General features: G+C 40.6%; 1 protein-coding gene across 2 annotated transcripts in view; it reads left to right on the forward strand.

The window, feature by feature from the left end:
* Positions 1–1,715: 1,715 nt before the first annotated feature.
* The window catches only part of SLF2 (SMC5-SMC6 complex localization factor 2), a 40,201-nt gene continuing 23,145 nt past the window's right edge, over positions 1,716–18,771 (forward strand). For both annotated transcript variants that reach the window (XM_060768285.2, XM_067465857.1), the window contains exons 1-5: positions 1,716–1,968; positions 10,974–11,017; positions 12,910–13,475; positions 14,393–14,450; positions 16,512–17,296. In XM_060768285.2, coding sequence (XP_060624268.2) covers positions 1,847–1,968; positions 10,974–11,017; positions 12,910–13,475; positions 14,393–14,450; positions 16,512–17,296 — 1,575 coding nt within the window. In that variant the 5' untranslated portion in view covers positions 1,716–1,846. The remainder of the gene's footprint in view (positions 1,969–10,973; positions 11,018–12,909; positions 13,476–14,392; positions 14,451–16,511; positions 17,297–18,771) is intronic.

The following is an 18,771-nucleotide window of genomic DNA, read 5'->3' on the forward strand; positions in this document are numbered from 1 at the left end:
TTGAAAAAATACAACTGTTTGGTTCGCTCCTGAGACACGATAAATAAACAACAGGAGTTGAGGTTTTTTTACAATGTCTGTAGCCTTCCCTGCCAGAGAATGTTGTGTCTTGTTGTTGTTCATTCGTTCAGTGGTTTCTGACTCCTCGTGACTTCATGGGCCAGTCCACGCCAGAGCTTCCTGTCGGTCGTCACCACCCCCAGCTCCTTCAAGGTCAAGCTAGTCACTTCAAGGACACCATCCATCCATCTTGCCCTTGGTCGGCCCCTCTTCCTTTTTCCTTCCATTTTCCCCAGCATCAGTCTTCTCTAAGCTTTCCTTTCTTCTCATGATGTGGCCAAAGTACTTCATCTTGGCCTCTACTATTCTTCCCTCCAATGAGCAGTCAGGCTTTATTTCCTGAAGTAAGGACTGGTTGGATCTTCTTGCTGTCCAAGGCACTCTCAGAACTTTTCTCCAACACCACAGTTCAATTCTCAGGATTCCACCTCATTTTTATTTGTCGTGTCAGGACAACCAGTCAAATTATATTACATTTCTAACAGAACAAAGCAAACAAACAGACAAAATACAAAATGTGTGAGTTTGGTAGTTGATTAAATGTCCTTTGACCAGTAGCTGGCCACTTGGAGTGCTTCTGGTGTTGCTGCAAGAAGGTCCTCCATTGTGCATGTGGCAGGGCTCAGGTTGCATTGCAGCAGGTGGTCAGTGGTTTGCTCCTCTCCACACTCGCATGTCAAGGATTCCACTTTGTAGCCCCATTTCTGAAGGTTGGCTCTGCATCTCCTGGTGCCAGAGTGCAGCCTGTTTGGTGCCTTCCAAGTCGCCCAGTCTTCTGTGTGCCCAGGGGGGAGTCTCTCATTTGGTATCAGCCATTGGTTGAGGTCCTGGGTTTGAGCCTGCCATTTTTGGACTCTTGCTTGCTGAGGTGTTCCAGCGAGTGTCTCTGTAGATCTTAGAAAACTATTTCTAGATTTAAGTCATTGAGGTGCTGGCTGATACCCAAACAGGGAATGAGCTGGAGATGTCTCTGCCTTGGTCCTTTCACTATTGGCTGCCACTTCCCGGCGCATGTCAGGTGGTGCGATACCAGCTAGACTGTGTAATTTCTCCAGTGGTGTAGGGCGCAGACACCCCGTGATAATGTGGCATGTCTCATTAAGAGCCACATCCACTGTTTTAGTGTGGTGAGATGTGTCTGGGCATGCATACTCAGCAGCATGCATACTGAGTTGGAACACCTCACTTGCTGAGGTGTTCCAGCGAGTGTCTCTGTAGATCTTAGAAAATCTAGATTTAAGTGGTTGACGTGCTGGCTGATACCCAAACAGGGGATGAGCTGGAGATGTCTCTGCCTTGGTCCTTTCATTGAGCCTTGGCAGTTAAAGTGGCGTCAAACTGCATTAACACTCCAAGTCAGATGTGCCTGCTTCAGCCGTTATTCCAACAGCTTTTAAAAGGCTCATCCTCCGCGCGCTTTCCAGCCAGCCAATCAGAAGCGACGCGAGCCGAAGGCGCCAAGGAGCGGCCTTTTGAAGCCAATTCCCTTTCCTCCCTCTTCTGAGGGAAAAACAGGACGGCTTGAGGTCACAAGACAGGAGGCTCTGAACCGCCTCTGCGCCAACAACCAATAGGAACAGCGCTTCTGTTTCTACTCCCGCCTCAAGTGGTGACATCAGCCTATAGAAAAGAAGCCCTCCCCTGAGCGCAACCAATAGCGGCCCTTCTTCCTTCCGAAGCCCTTTGCTCCGCTCCTTTGCGCGATGGAGTGCGGAAGGCGCGGGGGTTTCGTTTCCTCTCAGCCGGAACCCTGAGGTTTCCTCAAAAGGCGGCGACGTCGGGGGCTATGACGCAGAATCTTAGCAACGGCGCCGGCGAGGGGGGAAAGGGCAGCGACCCTGACCGCTCTCCCCTGAGCACCGCCGGGCGCCATTGCCGAACGGCGGGCCGAGAAGGCAAGGCTGGCAGGTAAACACAAGAGGTGTGGTTTCCCATGCAACGCCCTTGTTTGCACAATCTAGGCAGCCTTTCCTCACTTTTGTACCACTTTGAACTGCCAGGGAAGCTTGCTAGGCGATCCTAGGGCCTGTAGTTTGGGGATCAGCTTTCTCTGGCAGAGAAGGCTGAAGAGCATCCGAAACTACAACTCCCATTATTCCATAGCATTAAGCCATGGCAGTAAAAGTGGTGTCAAAGTGTATTCTAAATTACAAACCTCAGCTGTTGATGCAGCCACGCAAAGCAAAGGTTAGTCTTCTCTGCCAGGAAGCTCTGCTGTAATTCCATGGTTCAAAGTCGTGCCAAATCACAGTAGACTCTCAGTTAACTGGAACTCTCAAGCAACAGGAAACCTCTACGTCCCACCTTGGAGTCTAAGATCTTCTGGGGAGGCGCTGCTCTCGACCCCGCCTCTATCACAAGTGAGGTTGGCAGGGACAAGGAGCAGGGGCTTCTCGGTGGTGGCCCCCCGCCTGTGGAATTCACTCCCCGGGGAAATTAGATCAGCGACATGCCTCCTGTCCTTTAGGAAAAAATTGAAAACATGGATTTGGGACCAGGCATTAGGACAATCTGGCAGATAAAGAAAGGACTTTGACGATGGACAGGAATTGACTAATGGAATGGAATTATGGAACTCTGAAAGACGAACGCTGAGCATGAGATTAGTTTTATTGATGTGTTATATACCGACTGTTTTAACTGTGATAATTGTTTTAACTATGGTTTTGTACATTATGTGTATTTTGTGTAGGCATCGAATTGTGCCTTTTTGTAAGCCGCCCTGAGTCCCCCCTCGGGGGTTGAGAAGGGTGGGGTAGAAGTACTTTAAATAAATAAATAAATAAATATGGCTTGTTGTAGGTTTTTTCGGGCTATACGGCCATGTTCTAGAGGCATTCTCTTCTGACGTTTCACCTGCATCCTCAGAGGTAGTGAGGTACCTCTGAGGATGCTTGCCATAAATGCAGGCAAAACGTCAGAAGAGAATGCCTCTAGAACATGGCCATACCTCTGAGGATGCTTGCCATAGATGCAGGCGAAACGTCAGGAGAGAATGCCTCTAGAACATGGCCATATAGCCCGAAAAAACCTACAACAACCCAGTGATTCCAGCCATGAAAGCTTTCGACAATAACAGGAAACTATCTTTATCCAGCATCTACCTATTGTTGAGAGCCCCCGGTGGCGCAGCAGATTAAACTGCTTTTTGTGTGTGTGCCAGGAGCGATCCGAGAAACCGCACGTAGCTTCTGGTGTGAGAGAATTGGCCGTCTGCAAGGATGTTGCATAGGAGACTCCAAGATGTTTTACCATCCTTGTGGGAGGCTTCTCTCATGTCCCAACATGGGGAGCTGGAGTTGACAGAGGGAGCTCATCCGCGTTCTCCCAGGATTTGAACCTGTGGCCTGTCGGTCTTCAGTCCTGCTGACACAAGGGTTTAACTCACTGTGCCACCACTGAGCTGCTGAACTTGCTGACCGAAAGTTTGGCGGTTCGAATCCAGGGAGTGGAGTGAGCTCCTGTTGCTAGCCCCAGCTTCTGCCAACCTACCAGTTCGAAAACATGTAAGTGCTCCATGCAGTCATGCCGGCCACATGACCTTGACGCGTCTATTGACAATGCTGGCTCTTTGGCTTAAAAACTGAGATGAGCACCACCCTCCAGAATCAGACACGACTGGACTTAATGCCAGGGGAAAACTTTACATTTTCACCAATTGTTATTAACTTTTTATATCATGGTTTCCCTGAAAATAAGACACTGTCTTGTATTTATTTTTCCTCAAGACACACTATGGCTCATTTTCAGGGTATGTCTTATTTTTTATTAAATACTAGCCATCCCCTGCCACGCATTGCTGTGGCCCTGTCTGTTGATCTGGAAAATAAAGTAATGAGAAAGTGTTGGTTTCTAATATATGTAATTTCTTTATGCTTGTGGGTAAACAGTATTTCTTGCTGTTTCTTTGTCAGTGTTGATGTGGAGAGTGTCTGGTTTGCCCACCCTGGAACATGCAACATATCATTGTCCTTCTTCAGGAGTCTCTTTCAAATCTCTGATACTATATCTGTGTGTGTGTGAATCATATCTATCTACCTATCTATGGCTGGATGGCTCTTCGTCAGGAGGACTTTGATTACGTTTTCTTGCCCTGATGAAGGGAGTTGGATTGGATGGCCTTAAGTATTTTCTGTTGGTCATGAGGGTTCTGTGTGAGAAGTTTGCCCCGATTCTGTCGTTTGTGGGGTTCAGCATGCTCTTTGATTGTAGGTGAACTGTGAATCCCAGTGACTACAACTCCCAAATGTCAAGGTCTATTTCCCCCAAACTCCATCTGTGTTCATATTTGGACGTATCGAGTGCTTGTGCCAAGTTTGGTCCAGATCCATTATTGTTTGAGTCCACGGTGCTCTCTGGATGTAGGTGAACTACAAGTCCCAAACTCAAGGTCAATGCCCACCAAAACCTTCCAGTATTTTCTGTTGGTCATGGGAGTTCTGTGTGCCAAGTTTGGTTCAATTCCATCGTTGATGGAGTTCAGAATGCTCTTTGATTGTAGGTGAACTATAAATCCCAGCAACTACAACTCCCAAATGACAAAATCATAATTTTTTGAGTGATGGTCACTCTTTGTGTTGTGACACATTTTGTTGTCAAATTTGGTGTGATTTCATTCATTGGTTCTTTTGTTTTTATGGTAGTCATTATGCACAGAGCATTTTTATATATATATAGATAGATGGTACAACAATCTGCATTTATGGGATGATCTCTCTGGGCTGAGTAGCAGACTGCTTCCTGAAGCTTTTCCCCTACCCCCTGGTGTTTGCATGAGGTGATAGAGCCGTCGCAAACTAGCCTCCTGCGGGAGCAAACTGTGCCAGCACGTCCATGACGTCACGAGACTCCGCCTCTCTCCCCGCCCCTTTCTCCGCCTCTTTCTCCGTGCCAGAGTGGTTTTTCCTTTGCAAGGTCAGCATTGCCAGCATACTCTCGTTGTTGACAGAATTCAACGAGAGTACTCTGGCAATGCTGCCCTAGCAAAGGAAAAACCACTCTGGCACGGAAAAAGAGGCGGAGAAAGGGGCGGGGAGAGAGGCGGAGTCTCGTGACGTCACGGACGTGCTGGCACAGTTTGCTCCCGCAGGAGGCTAGTTTGCGATGGCTCATAGAGACCCACATACTGTTGCTGGTCAGTGCTGGGAAGCAGCAGCTTGACTGGTGTTTGTGGGGATTGAGGGAGACCCACAGACTGTTGCTGGTTGGTTTTGTGGGAGAGAGACCCATAGTGCTGAGTAAAAGAGCAGCCACAGCTTTACTTCTTCCCCCTGAGGACACACAATACTTAAAGCAGAGCATCCTACTCCTCATTTCAGTGAGCACACTTTTACTTTCACTTTCTATGACTCTATGCCTCGGGTTGTAGCATGCACAAAACAACTGGGACTTGACAGGGGGAGCCGACCTTGTATGCCGCATAGCCACGCCTATCATTATGTTTTATTTTTGGGATATGGCTTGTACTGCGCAAATGCTTAGAACTCCTGCTATGGCTTATTTTATGGGTTTGTCTTATTTTAGGGGAAACAGGGTAGTTATTTTCTCCCAAATTGGGACTCACGTAAACAAGCATATCATACATAAAGATAAACATAATCAACAGATCAAAACATATCTGATAAAATTATAAACCCACAACACACGTTATACATCACTAGCAAAAAACAACAATTTAAATATTCAGTTGATTAAAACCCCAAACTAAAACTAAAATCCATTCCTTTAGACCGTTGTCAGGTCCATTGTCGGAGGTCCACTATAATGCATATATTGCACACATAAAACTGGCGTTTTCAATAGTACTCTTCACTATCAGGGAAGGCCTGCTTCCATAGGAAAGTTAAGCACCTTTGAGACTGGCCTTCGCATGAGTTTTCATGCTAATTATTGCACTCTTTAGATGCACCAGCTAATACTGAGAGATGCACATCAGGCTCTTTCCACAAGTGTGTGTTTTTGTGTGTATCTTTTACATCACATGCCCAGTAGCTTCTATTTCCTTGATGCCTTTAGTCCTCTCTGCTGTGAGGTAAATAACTGAAGTGGATTGATTTCTTATTGTAGCCCTCACATGTCTCTTTTTTGGTTGTATGTTTATGAAGCTTAGGCCATTGAGGCATGCTTCCTAATGCTGTTTTCTTATATAGAGCAGTTCTTCTTAAGCTGCCAGATGTGATGAACCCTCAGGTTTTTTCTTCACTGCACCAATGAGCACCATGTGCCCATCGGCTGCAATTGACTCTTCCATTCTTGGAAATTTGTCAAGGACTGGCAGTCAAAGGCTTGTGGACCAACATCAATCTACTAGCCACCTCTTCGAGAAGGAAATCCCACCATTAGTTTGACTTTCCTTTTTGGACACTGCATCCAAGAAACAGCTACTTATACTTTTATGGGAGTCTTCTTTATTCAAGTCGTGCTGCCCAAAGTATGAAAGGCAAAAGGACAAGCAATCCCTTCATTTTGAGTCCCCGTTGGGGGAGATGGTGGCGGGGTATAAATAAAGATGATGATGATGATGATGATTATTATTATTATTTGAAGGTTGCCTCTTTGTTGCTAGGTGGAGAAAACTGTGGAGATAACATACGTGGAGCAATAGCCACAACCTGTGTTGTTTCTCTGAATGGTAGGATTAAGATTCTTTGCTCTTGCCTGGTGAAAGTGAGGAGAGATGGTAATTGTTTCTTGCCACTGTTGAGTACTAACCTGGTTTGCTGAGGGAGTATTCACACTTTTGCCTGCCACCCCACCCTCCAAAACTAACTGAGGAAAGAATGAGCAAATAAGGAAGCTATCCCTTTTGATATTATTTATTTATTTATTTATTTACTACGCTTCTATACCGCCATTCTCAGCCCGAGGGCAACTCATGGCGGTTTACAAAACGGCACAATTTGATGCCCACAACAGTACAAAAATAGTTTAAACATTAAAAACATTTAACATAGGTAAAAAAATTCATTACAATTGACATCAATAAACATAATAAAAAACCATAAGTCCTCGGCATTTCATTAATCAGTCATTGTCCAGTCACATTGTCCAACTGTTCCGAGATCAGAGTTTCATAGCTACACTGCGTTTGGGAAGGCCTGCTCATATAGCCAGGTTTTAACTTTTTTGCAAAACGTTAAGAGGGTGGGGGCTGATCTAATGTCCCTGGGGAGGGCATTCCACAATATTTGCTTGTTTACTTCGGCAGAAGGAAAAGATGCATAAAGTGATCCCTGTTTCCTTGGTGCCTCTGCTCCTTGTACTGGTCAGAGATTGTCCCTAGTGGGTATTGCCAAAATACTGTGTAACCTCGGCAGAAATCCTGTTGTTTTGACCCTGTGTTGACTGTTTTCTGACTTCTGGTTTCTGTCATGCAGTGTAGAGACAATTACGGATAGAAATACATGGATCCATTAATAGATCAAAGTGCTATCCATCTGGTACATCATTTTTTTTTAAACAGGGCTGTGCAATTGCTACTGACCAAAGGGAATGGCTGTTGTTTTCTTTGGGTTCCTGGCTTGTACTGTTCTGCTATTGTACAAGCCATTCTTCTCATGATTATCATTAGCGATCAGTAGTAAATGCTTCTTGGGCAATATTATTGATAAAATATTTTCCGTTCTTGTGAAAATTTGTCCAGTGATGTATTCTTCAACAACATTGTTAACTTCTACATTTCTATTAATTCCCATATTTTCACTGTCCAGTCTTCTATAGCTGGTGTTTCTCTCTTTTTCCACTGTTGAACATCTTTGATTCTTGCTGCTGTTAACATGTACTGCAATATTCTCTCAAGATCCTTTTTAAAATTTTATCATCCAACAGTTTTTGTAATATAGGTTCTGGCTTGAAGTTCATGCATGTCTTACAAATTTCTTAGATTACCCCATGAATTTGTCTCCAAAATGTTGATCTTTTTAGAGGCCCACCACATATGGCCGTATGTCCCTTCATGAACTTCATATTTCCAACATTTATTATGTACCCCTTAATATATTTTTGATGGGGGGGGGGGGGGTAAATGCCATCTAAGCATCCTTTTATAGAAATTATCTCTAAGATGCCTTTTCCTCTGTAGGCCAATTCACCTCTTTTCCATGGCCACTCTGCTTCCTCCATGGCCAACCCTTCTCCACAGACCCACTAGCTACTTCCTTTCTTGCCGCTGCCTCCACTTGCTTGCTCCCTGTCTTCTTCTTTCTTCTGCCTTCCCCCGGGAAAGAAGGAAAGGAAGGAAGGAGAAAAGGAAAGGGAGAAAGAAAAAAGAAGAAAGGAAGGAGGGGAGAACAAAAGAAGGGGGAAAGTGAGGGACAAAAGGAAGGAAGAAAAGCAGGTAGGAAACAGAAGGGAAGTAATTTAGAATTCAGAAAGCATGGTGTAGTAGTTTGAACATCGACCTATGGCTTTAAACCCACAGGTTGACTTTAGGCAAGTGACACTCTCTCAGTCTAAGAGGAAGATCAAAGGTAAATCTCCTCTGAATAAATTTTGACGAGAAAACTTTGATATGTTCACCCTAAGTCTGAAACGACTTGAAGGCACACAGCGGCAACAACAAACCTAATTTGATCATTAATTATACCTTACTTGGGAACCAAGGTGCTAAAAATCTATTTGTGGCCCTAAAAGACTTCGCCTACCTAATTTCGGTCCCTTTCTAATAGCAAAGTGTCCAGACCTGTTTTATACCATTCTGCAACATAAAGAAAGATCATTATAAATAGATGGAAAGTCTACTTCAACTGGGTGAAAAATGGAGGAGCCAACGATCACATCAAAGAAAAAATACAAAGACTCTACAAGTGGCTGGATCTGCAAGATTAGTAGAAATATACTGTGGTTGAGGAGGGAGAGGGAGGGAGGGAAGGTGGGGATAATGTAATCTACATCAGTGTAAATTAGCATAATGTCTTTAATATTTGTTGAATTACTCAAGATTTATATGTGTAACACTTGAAATTTAGCTTATTGATTTGTGTTTATAACATAATAAAATATGTTAAAAAACACACCTATTTCTTTAAGGGCAGTCAATAGTTTGCATGATTTACTCAATAAAAGGCTTCGGGTAGCACTAATTAAAAGTGTGTGTTCAAGGGAGACTAATTACATATACTGTAGGATCCTGAGTTCTAGCATTAAGCGGATTTTTTCTTCTTCCAAGTGTCCTCTTACACTTTTTAGCAGGGCCACTTTGAGAGAACTGGACAATTTCTTTTCAAGCCTCCTGTTAGGTAGCTTTGATAAATTGGAAAATCAAAAATTTGTGAATTTGTCCATTTCATACTAGAACTTCTACTGAAGTTGCATAGTGTTAAATTCGGGACCAACAAAACTAAGTATTGGTGCAGACATAGTTAAAATGTAGGATATACTATTAGAATATGGCTAACCACACAGATGGCTTTAGAAGAGAATTAGATAAATTAATATAGGACAGGTGTGTCCGAGACAACAAGGTCGTGACAGTGATATGCCACCCACAGGATTAGAGAGAACCAGTTGCCAGGAAACAGTAGTGGGAGCAGGCTGTTGCTCACTTTGTCCTGGTGGGCTTCTTATAGATATTTCATTGGCTATGGTAAAACTTTGAGCAATTCTCTTTTGCCTTCCTCTGAAAAAAATGTAACTTGCTAAAGGTCACTCAGTGGGCTACCATGGCTGGGCAGGGATTCAAACCCTTGTTTTTAGAGTTGTAGTCCAATCTTCAAACCACTGCCTACACCATGCTGGTGGCAGTTCCATTCATTTTTAGAATTAGATCATGCTTGAGTGTCTATTATTACAATTTGTTTTGTCTGGGAAATAAATAAAAAAGTAAAGTGAGATAAATGTTGGTTCCTGCATCGGATTATCAATCACTTCTGCTATAACAATAACGTATACATGTAGCATATTGACAGATACATTAAGAAAAGTATAACACCATTTTATTGATACGTATTAAAAGGACTCTTGCATTCTTTTACCATTACTCCACAAATCTGTCTATTCTTTTTCTCTAGGGTATATAAGTCTACTAAATACCTTTATTATGTGTTCTGTATTTGGATTATTTTGTTATTAGTGACTCAGCCGAATTATTTATTTATTTACTCTATTTATATCCCGCCTTTCTTGACCCCGAGGGGGATTCAAGGCAGCTTACAACATAGGCAATAGTTCAATGCCTTAAAAACAACACATATCCAATATATAATTAAATATACATTTCAATTAAAAATGTAAACGAGATTAAGAGCATGAAAACATATAAAACATTGCAATTACAACTAAAAACCACATTATCCACAATCATAGGCCATTCTGGAATTATATTACTTCAGAGGAGGAGGCTACCAGATAGAAACCAAGGTCATAGTGGTGAATCATGGAAAGATAAAGATAAGGATGAATGAAAACAAAGTCTTCACTGAGTCACTACTTCAGGGCTTGCCCCCAGTCAGTAGGCACACTGAGATCAGTGATACACTCTGCAAACTCTTGCAAAGGAACTGTTCTGAATCTTGAGGTATTTTTTTCTTCTACAAATCTAGATCTTACGTATGCATGGTTTATAATAGCTTCTAGTATTTACGATGTATAAGTTTGCTTCCAGTATGGCTGCAGCAGACCAGCCTCCAAAGGTGTGACTACAGAGCAGAATATTTTAAATTACATTTGGTTCTTAGAAGAGAAGTTGAACTAGATTCTTTTTTTGTCATTGTTCCTGATGCCAAAACATATGTTGTTTTTATGGTAGAACTCAGTCACATAACAGAAGCAGTAGTGCTAGTGTGATGTTTGGGGTTTTTAAAGTCATATTTAAGTTCTGCATGTCTGTCTTCCTCTCTAGCACAAACTCACTTGTTTTAAGCATCAGGTTTAGATATTTGTCATTTTTCATAGCTTTGGTTTTTTTTCTCTTACAGAAACCAGTGCATTACTGACTACTTCAAACTAACGGTAAACCAAGGTAGGCAGACCTTACTTCTAATGAACAATTGTAAGGTTGTTGTACAATAGGATATATTTATACATTGCACTTTTCCTTGAAAGTGTGTTTTTATACATGTAAATGGAAAGGTTATTCACTTTGCTGCAGGTTTGGAGGCAGTTAATTATGCTTGAAATGCAATGTGGAATGAAAAGGCATGTCGTGATGCATTGTGTTGGTTTCCTGTTTATTTTATTGCTTTCCAGATTTGCCAAAATCAGAGCTGAAGATAAAATCCCAGTGTATTAGAAGTGGGATTGTGCCATATATTCCTTGGGGGTTTGGGATCTTTTGTGATTCCCAAGAGAATTATTAGCTTTGTATGTGGACAATTGAGCTTTCAAGGAAAGAATGCCTTCATAAAAAACTTTGTTGAGATTGGGATGTTAATAAACTATCAAGGCATTGTAAAATTTGTATCCAATCCCAGGATTTTAAGTTGAAACTAAAAGTTCAGTTCTATCTTGTAAAGTTTAAGTCAAAATTCTTCTTTTAGACCACATGGTTTAGATTCCAGTTGTTTAATACAGAATTGTTGTTGAACTACAAAGAACAGTGTTGCTTATTTCAAGGCAAGAATTGAAATGTAGGAGAAGTTTGCTTTATATTTATTTATTTATTTATTTATTTTTATTTACAGCATTTTTACCCTGCCCTTCTCAACCCCTGAGGGGGGACTCAGAGCAGCTAACAAAGCAGCAATTTGATGCCACAATCAATAACACAGTATAAAACCATAAATACATACAGAGTTAAAACAGTAGCAGTTAATTATAACCAAATTATCATAAGTCATTAAAACAATAGTCAGTCCACAAACCCACTGATAGAACCATAAAGCCGTATCCTCATACATATCGTCTTGCCAATCCATTTCCAGTCAAAGTGCTGCTTTATGTTTATTGTCCGAAAGCCTGGTCCCAAAACCAAGATTTTAATTTCTTTCTGAACGCCAGGAGGGATGGGGTCAATCGTATTTCATTTGGAAGCGCATTCCACAGGCGGGGGGCTACAGACGAGAAGGCCCTGTCTCTCGTCCCCGCCAGCTGCGTTGGCGGGAGTGAGAGCAGGGCCTCCCCGGATGATCTTAAGTTACGAGGTGGAACGTAGAGGCAGATGCTTTTGGATAAGTAAGCTGGGCCAGAACCAAATGTGGCTGCGATTTGTCAAAATCAGTCTTGCCTACACTGTCATGTTTTCATATTAATCTTGTATGGCCTTGCTACAAATTGAATTTTGAATGTACTTGTGTTCAGCCATGAAACATATAGAACACAATTCACGGCTCTTTTTGCAAATTCAGTTGCAAATCATATCAACAAATTTCATTGTCAACCAAGGAAATTTTCATTTATAAATTAATTTAGAAGTAAGAAAATGCTTGCTTTTAGTGACTTGTAGTAGTTTCCCACCAAATTTCCGAATCACATCATCCCTCCTTTCAAAAAGCCAACCCACAAGCAAAATGTGTACTTTAAATTAGGTTTTTGATGGCATAGCTGGGGGAAAGGGGGTGGCAATAACATCTGATTTCTAATCCCGTAAATAGGGACTTTGGTGCACAATTCCCTGCTGCAAATAGGCTGGGTTGTAAAGAAGACCCATAATGTTGGCAGCCTCTGACATGATATGCAATCTGGTTTGTGGTTTGAAATAGAACTAAATGTTACATTCTGTGACCATGGAGTGAATCTTAGAATAACCTAGTATAGAGGCACATGTTGCAACTGGTCTCTAAATTACTATATATTAATGGCTTGTTGAAATACAGTGGATACATTTTGCTTGAATCTTGTGTTTGTTGCCATAACATCATGGTAATTTCGCAATGATAATCTTTTGTTTTGTTTCCCTTACATTTGTTTATAAAGACAGAACTGTGTTGTGTTCTTCGGAAAAAAGAAATGGAGAAAGCGGCTTTGCAGCTGCACATACTGCACAACTTAGACAAAACATATGTTCTCCAAAGCAAAATCGAAGAAAAAAGTTCCAACCTCCTCCGCCAAACAGGAGCCCTATAATTGAAGCCTTTTTCAGAGGTGCTAAGTCTGAGAAAAAGGACAATCCGGATAATGGTGTTTATGTTTCAACAAAGACTATGCATTCAAATACTGTGGTTCGGAAACTTTTTGATCTGAATGACTCATATGGTCATTCTTTAATATTAAAAGATAATACAGAAAACCCTGAAACCCAGAAAATCCCTATTCGAACAAGATCACCATTATCAGAAAATGGCAGGGAATGTAAAAAGGACTGCGTAGATCTAGAATTGATTGGTTCTCCAAAACCAAAAAGAAGAAGAAAATTACTGTCCTCGCCATCGAACAGAAGCCCTAGAATTGAAGTCTTTTTCAGAGGTGCTAAATCAGAAAAAAGGGACAATCCAGATAATGGTGTTTCAATTTCAACAAAGCCTGTCCAACGAAATACTGTGGTTTGTATACTGTTTACATTGAACTGCTCATCTGATTATTCTTCAGTATTAAAAGATAACATTTGCTCAGAAATCATTGAAAAGAATGAAAAATATCCTATTCAGATAAGATCATCATTATTAGAGAATGACAGAATGTAAAATGATCTGTGTAGGGACCTTATAGAGCTGGCGTGGGCAAACTTGGGCCCTCCAGGTGTTTTGAATTTCAACTCCTACAATTCCTAACAGGCTACCAGCTGTCAGGAATTGTAGGAGTTGAAGTCCAAAATACCTGGAGGGCTAAAGCTTGCACATGACTACTTGCAAATGATGGCTTTATCAAATTTTTTTTTGTTTTCCCAAGAAACAGCTTGAGCAGAGATGAAGCATGAGAAGGAGAGTGTAGTTTTTTCATAAAGCATCTAGTAAATTGTCCTGTATCAAAGCAGTACTAATAATGGACATCCTTCATTATTAAAGTTTCCATGACAACACATGCCTCACCGATGTTTCACATGGAAGAACTGCATTTTTATTTAATGTTTCATTACCAAAAGAATAGAGCTTGTGGAGAAAATAATTGGGAATCTAGCTGTATCTGCTTCTCTTGATAGAAGGATAAGGAACCTTTTCTATTTTTAAGTTAAGCGAGCTTGTGCCATTCTTCTAATGAAGCAATGTGTGGATATTGCTTTACAGTAATATGGGATTTATATAAGTTGCTGGCTTACAATTTACAAGTGGATTGAATGGATTGACTTTGGTAGAATGTTATGACGACTTTAGTTGGAATTGGTAATTGGTTACTCTACAATTTCCCTTTTCACTGCCAAATAAACTGTAGTGGTGGCTTTTAAAGAACAGCACTGCTTTCTATATTCCTCAAGCATAACTTTTCTATAGACTTGTGAAATATTTTCTGTACTTATTTGTAGGACACAAGAGATATCTTGAGAGACACATCATCCTTCTCGTCACAGAAATCTTCCTCAGGTACAAGCAGAAAAATTAGTGGTGTAGAACAGTTCACAGGTTGCTTGCCTCACTATAGCATCTTCCCAATACAGGCATCCCCTTCTTTTTGATGCGTCTATTCATCCACTCTTGTGGATGAAACTGTAACCAGAATTCACTAACTTGATGTATGGTCTGCTCTTTCGACCACATGTTGAATTAATGAGTTCTGCTTATGTATGGTTAAAGGAGTAAGAAGAGTGGAGTTGGGGTGTCTCCTTGGTGGGCTCTGCCTTTTCTTTACATGTCGTCCACATAAGAAATGTCTTCAGATGGACTTTGATGTGCTTGGCTTGCTTTGCTGGAGGGAATATAGTTGTGTTTCTGGCCTTGTGCCATTTGGTTGCTACTGAATTATAATATAATAATAAATAATAATAAACTTTATTTGTACCCCGCTATCATCTCCCCAAGGGACCCGGTGCGGCTTACATGAGGCCAAGCCCACAATACATCAATCAACAAAACATCAAATACAGCAGTCAATACAATACAAATCATATAAATGACAAAAAATAAGCAATAAACAATCAACAGTGACATACAAGCATTTAAAAACCAATGGCTGGGCCAAATGTAATAGATTAAAATTAAAATAATGCTGACGGGACATAAACATTTTCAGAGAGAAGTGAGGGAACGCAGTCAGTCCTAACTCAATGGTAAAGTGCATTTTGATGGCATATTGCTGAGAGTTTTCCTTATTCTGGGAAGGCACACTGGAACAACAACGTTTTCAGGCTCCTCCTAAAGACTGACAGAGTTGGGGCATGTCTGATGTCCCTGGGAAGTGAGTTCCAGAGTCGGGGGGCCACCACCAAGAAGGCCCTCTCCCTCGTCCCCACCAGTCGCGCCTGCGAAGGAGGAGGGAGTGTGAATAAATAAGGGATACAGCAGGTGTTTTTTATTTACAACTTCATGCTGATTTTTAAAAAAATTAGTGCCATCCTTTATTCAGTCTATGCATTCCCAGCTTATTTGAGAGGTTAGGCATTGTAGAGTCCTCATTTATAATATTTCTTCTTTTTGGTAGTACTCTGGACCTAACTTATTGAATAAGCCTTTAGATAACTTTATGTGTATCTAAAGTACAGTACTATCTCACTCACTCACACACACACACACACACACACACACATATATTTGCTTGTAAGTAAGTCCCAGTGCATAGCAGTTCTAGTATGCGCAAATAACATAACTACAATGTTCTAATGTATGAGGTGCCAAATTTTGGCATATTTTTATAGTAATCTCTGTTTTGGAGATGTTTTCAAAACATATTTCTGAAGTCATTCTGTTATAAGTGTAATGAAATATAGATGTGTAAAATACTGCTTCATAGTTGCTAATGCATATTGCTAATCACAGTTTATTTCATCATCTGAACGGTCAGTGCTTAAGTAGAGCTTGTACAATCTTATTTCTTTATTTTTTTGCACAGATGACATTTCTCTTTGCTTCTACCATAGAATAGAATCATAGAGTTAGAAGAGACCTCATGGGCCATCCAGTCCAACCCCCTGCCAAGAAACAGTATTCATTGGTAGAAAAGAGCAAACCTTTGCGGGCATATTTGGTCTTAGGTCCATTTTTGTTGTTTGAGAAGACTTGGGTCTGACAAACACTTAGAGATTCACCAATCCTGATACGTTATTAGCCATTTTTCTAGAAGGACCTATTACCAGCCACATTACTCCTGTTGTTGGTTAAGTCTGAGAGTGCATTGGCAATAATTGCAGTAAATCAAAAGGCAGTAATGTCCCTAAGTCATCCCAAACACTCCTGGCCTGTCATTAGCTTATTTTGTTATGCTTCCTGAGAGAGAAGAGACTCAGAGAAATGTCTCTGGGAGGGTGTTTGAAAGTATATTTCCACTACAGCCTTCTTTTATAGCATTTTATTACAGTTGCATTCTGATCAATATATTTGCAGAAATAAAGGCAACGAGTGTCTCAACTCGGCCTAAGCACAGCCTTTTCCAAGGATACTTTTAAAAAGTCTTACACTTTGTGCAATTATTTCTTCACTTTTATTTTACAGATGAGTCATTGGCAACACATGTGTCAAAAGCTGTGTTATGTTCAAAGCAGACTTCTGATAAAATTGCCAATAGAGAAAAAAGCGAATCGTGTCCATCGGTATACATCAATTCTACAAATTTATCAAGAATATCCAAACATATTCCTGAGAAACAAAAAAGGCTCTCTTTGAAAACAAAAAACTTGGAGAAGCCTGTGAGACAAAACTACAGTGTTAGTAGTTCACTGGAAAAGCATAAATCTAGCTATTCAAAACACAGAAGATGTTCTGATGATGCAGCACTAGAGGGTATGAAGTCATTTGGCAGTGACTTGCCTTTTTTAATAGGATGTTATGAAGAAGATGATTCTTATACTTTCAATAATTCATCTCTTCTTTCGACATCATACCACAATTCTTTCAAAGGAGAAGCAGAACAGACTGAGAACAATACTTCTGCCTTGTCTTCAAAAACTACAGACCAGCTTATGTCATCTTTAGAAAGTGGCAACAGTGTGCCATTGTCAGAAAGTTGTCCGCCTGTCACTACCAGTGGATCTTCATGCGACTTACACAAGTTGAACATTGAAGCTTCTAGCTTAAAGTCAGGTGCACCAAGTAGAAAACGAAGTGTTTCTAATAGTGAAGAAGAAATCTCTGACTGCAGTCTGGATAGCAGTGATGAAGAGATACTCCTGCCACTTGAGAAAATATTATCTCAGAGTCCCACATGTGAAAAAAGTCCAGAACGAATAAATGATGAGGATAATACAACGGGCACTCTGATTCTGTCACATAGTGTTACTGTAAGTAGATGAAATAACCTTTTTACCTACAATATTAATGTAAGATACCGTATATACTCGAGTATAAGCCGACCCGAGTATAAGCCGACCCGAGTATAAGCCGAGGCACCTAATTTTACCACAAAAACTGAGAAAACGGATTGACTCGAGTATAAGCCGAGGTGGGAAATGCAGCAGCTACTGGTAAATTGCAAAATAAAAATAGATACCAAGTAAATTACATTAATTGAGGAATCGATAGGTTATATAATTTTGAATATTTAAAAAAAATGTCATTTAAGATAAGACTGTCCAAATCTGATTAAATGATTATTTACCTTCGGTGTAAATGTGCTTACATATCCTTCCAATAATAATAAAGAGAGCAATATAACAAATGTAATAATAACAATAATAATAAAAAGAGTAAAATAATTAATGTAACAATAACAACAATTATACAGTAAAATAATAAATATATAATAGAGTAAAATGATAAATGTAATAATAATAAATATAATAAAATAATAAATGCAATAATAATAATAATAATAATAACAACAACAACAGAGTAAAATAATAAATAACCTTGACTCGAGTATAAGCCAAAGGGGACTTTTTCAGCCTAAAAATAGGGCTGAAAAACTAAGCTTATACTTGAGTATATACAGTAATTTGTTTTTTCTAAAAAGTAGTCATAGGCCTGGTTACCATTTTATCTGTTTAATTTGTGTTTTCGTACCTCTTTGTTCATTCGGAAAGCATGAAACTGTACATTCCCCTCCAGTACGGCAATATCAGTGAAACGAAAGTGGGAATGGTAACCATTTGATTACCTGATTTTTGGCGCTTGGCTACAGGCCCTGGCAGGCGCTGGTGCTTTGGGCCTGCACACCACACATGCACTCTCTTTGGAAGAGGCTTTCCCTGCAGCTGAGCACTAGCCCTAAAATTGAGGGGAAGGGGAACATGGGAAGCCCGCCCATTGCCACCAATGGGACAAAAATATTTGTTTTTTCGGACCTGGGACAAGGCAGCTCATTTGGAAAGGCACCCGATTTCAGAAGAGGCACTGAAAAACGCCTTACGAATGAAAGAAACAGAAACAGTGATTCTATACAAATGCACAAGATTACTAAAAACACATTTTATCAACCTGAGAAGAAGTCTTGCATTTCTTTGCTGTGTGCACCTTGCTGCTTATGTCTTGGTTTACTTATTAGTTGCCATGGAATCCAAACTTAGGAACTGGTTTAATTTCCTTCACCTTTTAAAATATGAAACCAGCAGGGAAGAAGAGAGAAAATGAGTTGAAAATGCAGACACGTAGTTTCAGGCTAATACACCATAATAAATGAGGTTGAAACTTGTTATGTTTGAAATGCACTGCTGTTTTGGTGTTAGGGGAAGATGCCTCATCAAGACTAGCATTATATAGCACAGCTGAGGAGTGGGGAGAGGAAAATCCTGGGCTGGTTTCCATGGTGACTGCCAGA

The sequence above is a fragment of the Anolis sagrei genome, chromosome 3 (genome assembly GCF_037176765.1).
Source record: "Anolis sagrei isolate rAnoSag1 chromosome 3, rAnoSag1.mat, whole genome shotgun sequence".
Taxonomy (NCBI): Eukaryota; Metazoa; Chordata; class Lepidosauria; order Squamata; family Dactyloidae; genus Anolis; species Anolis sagrei.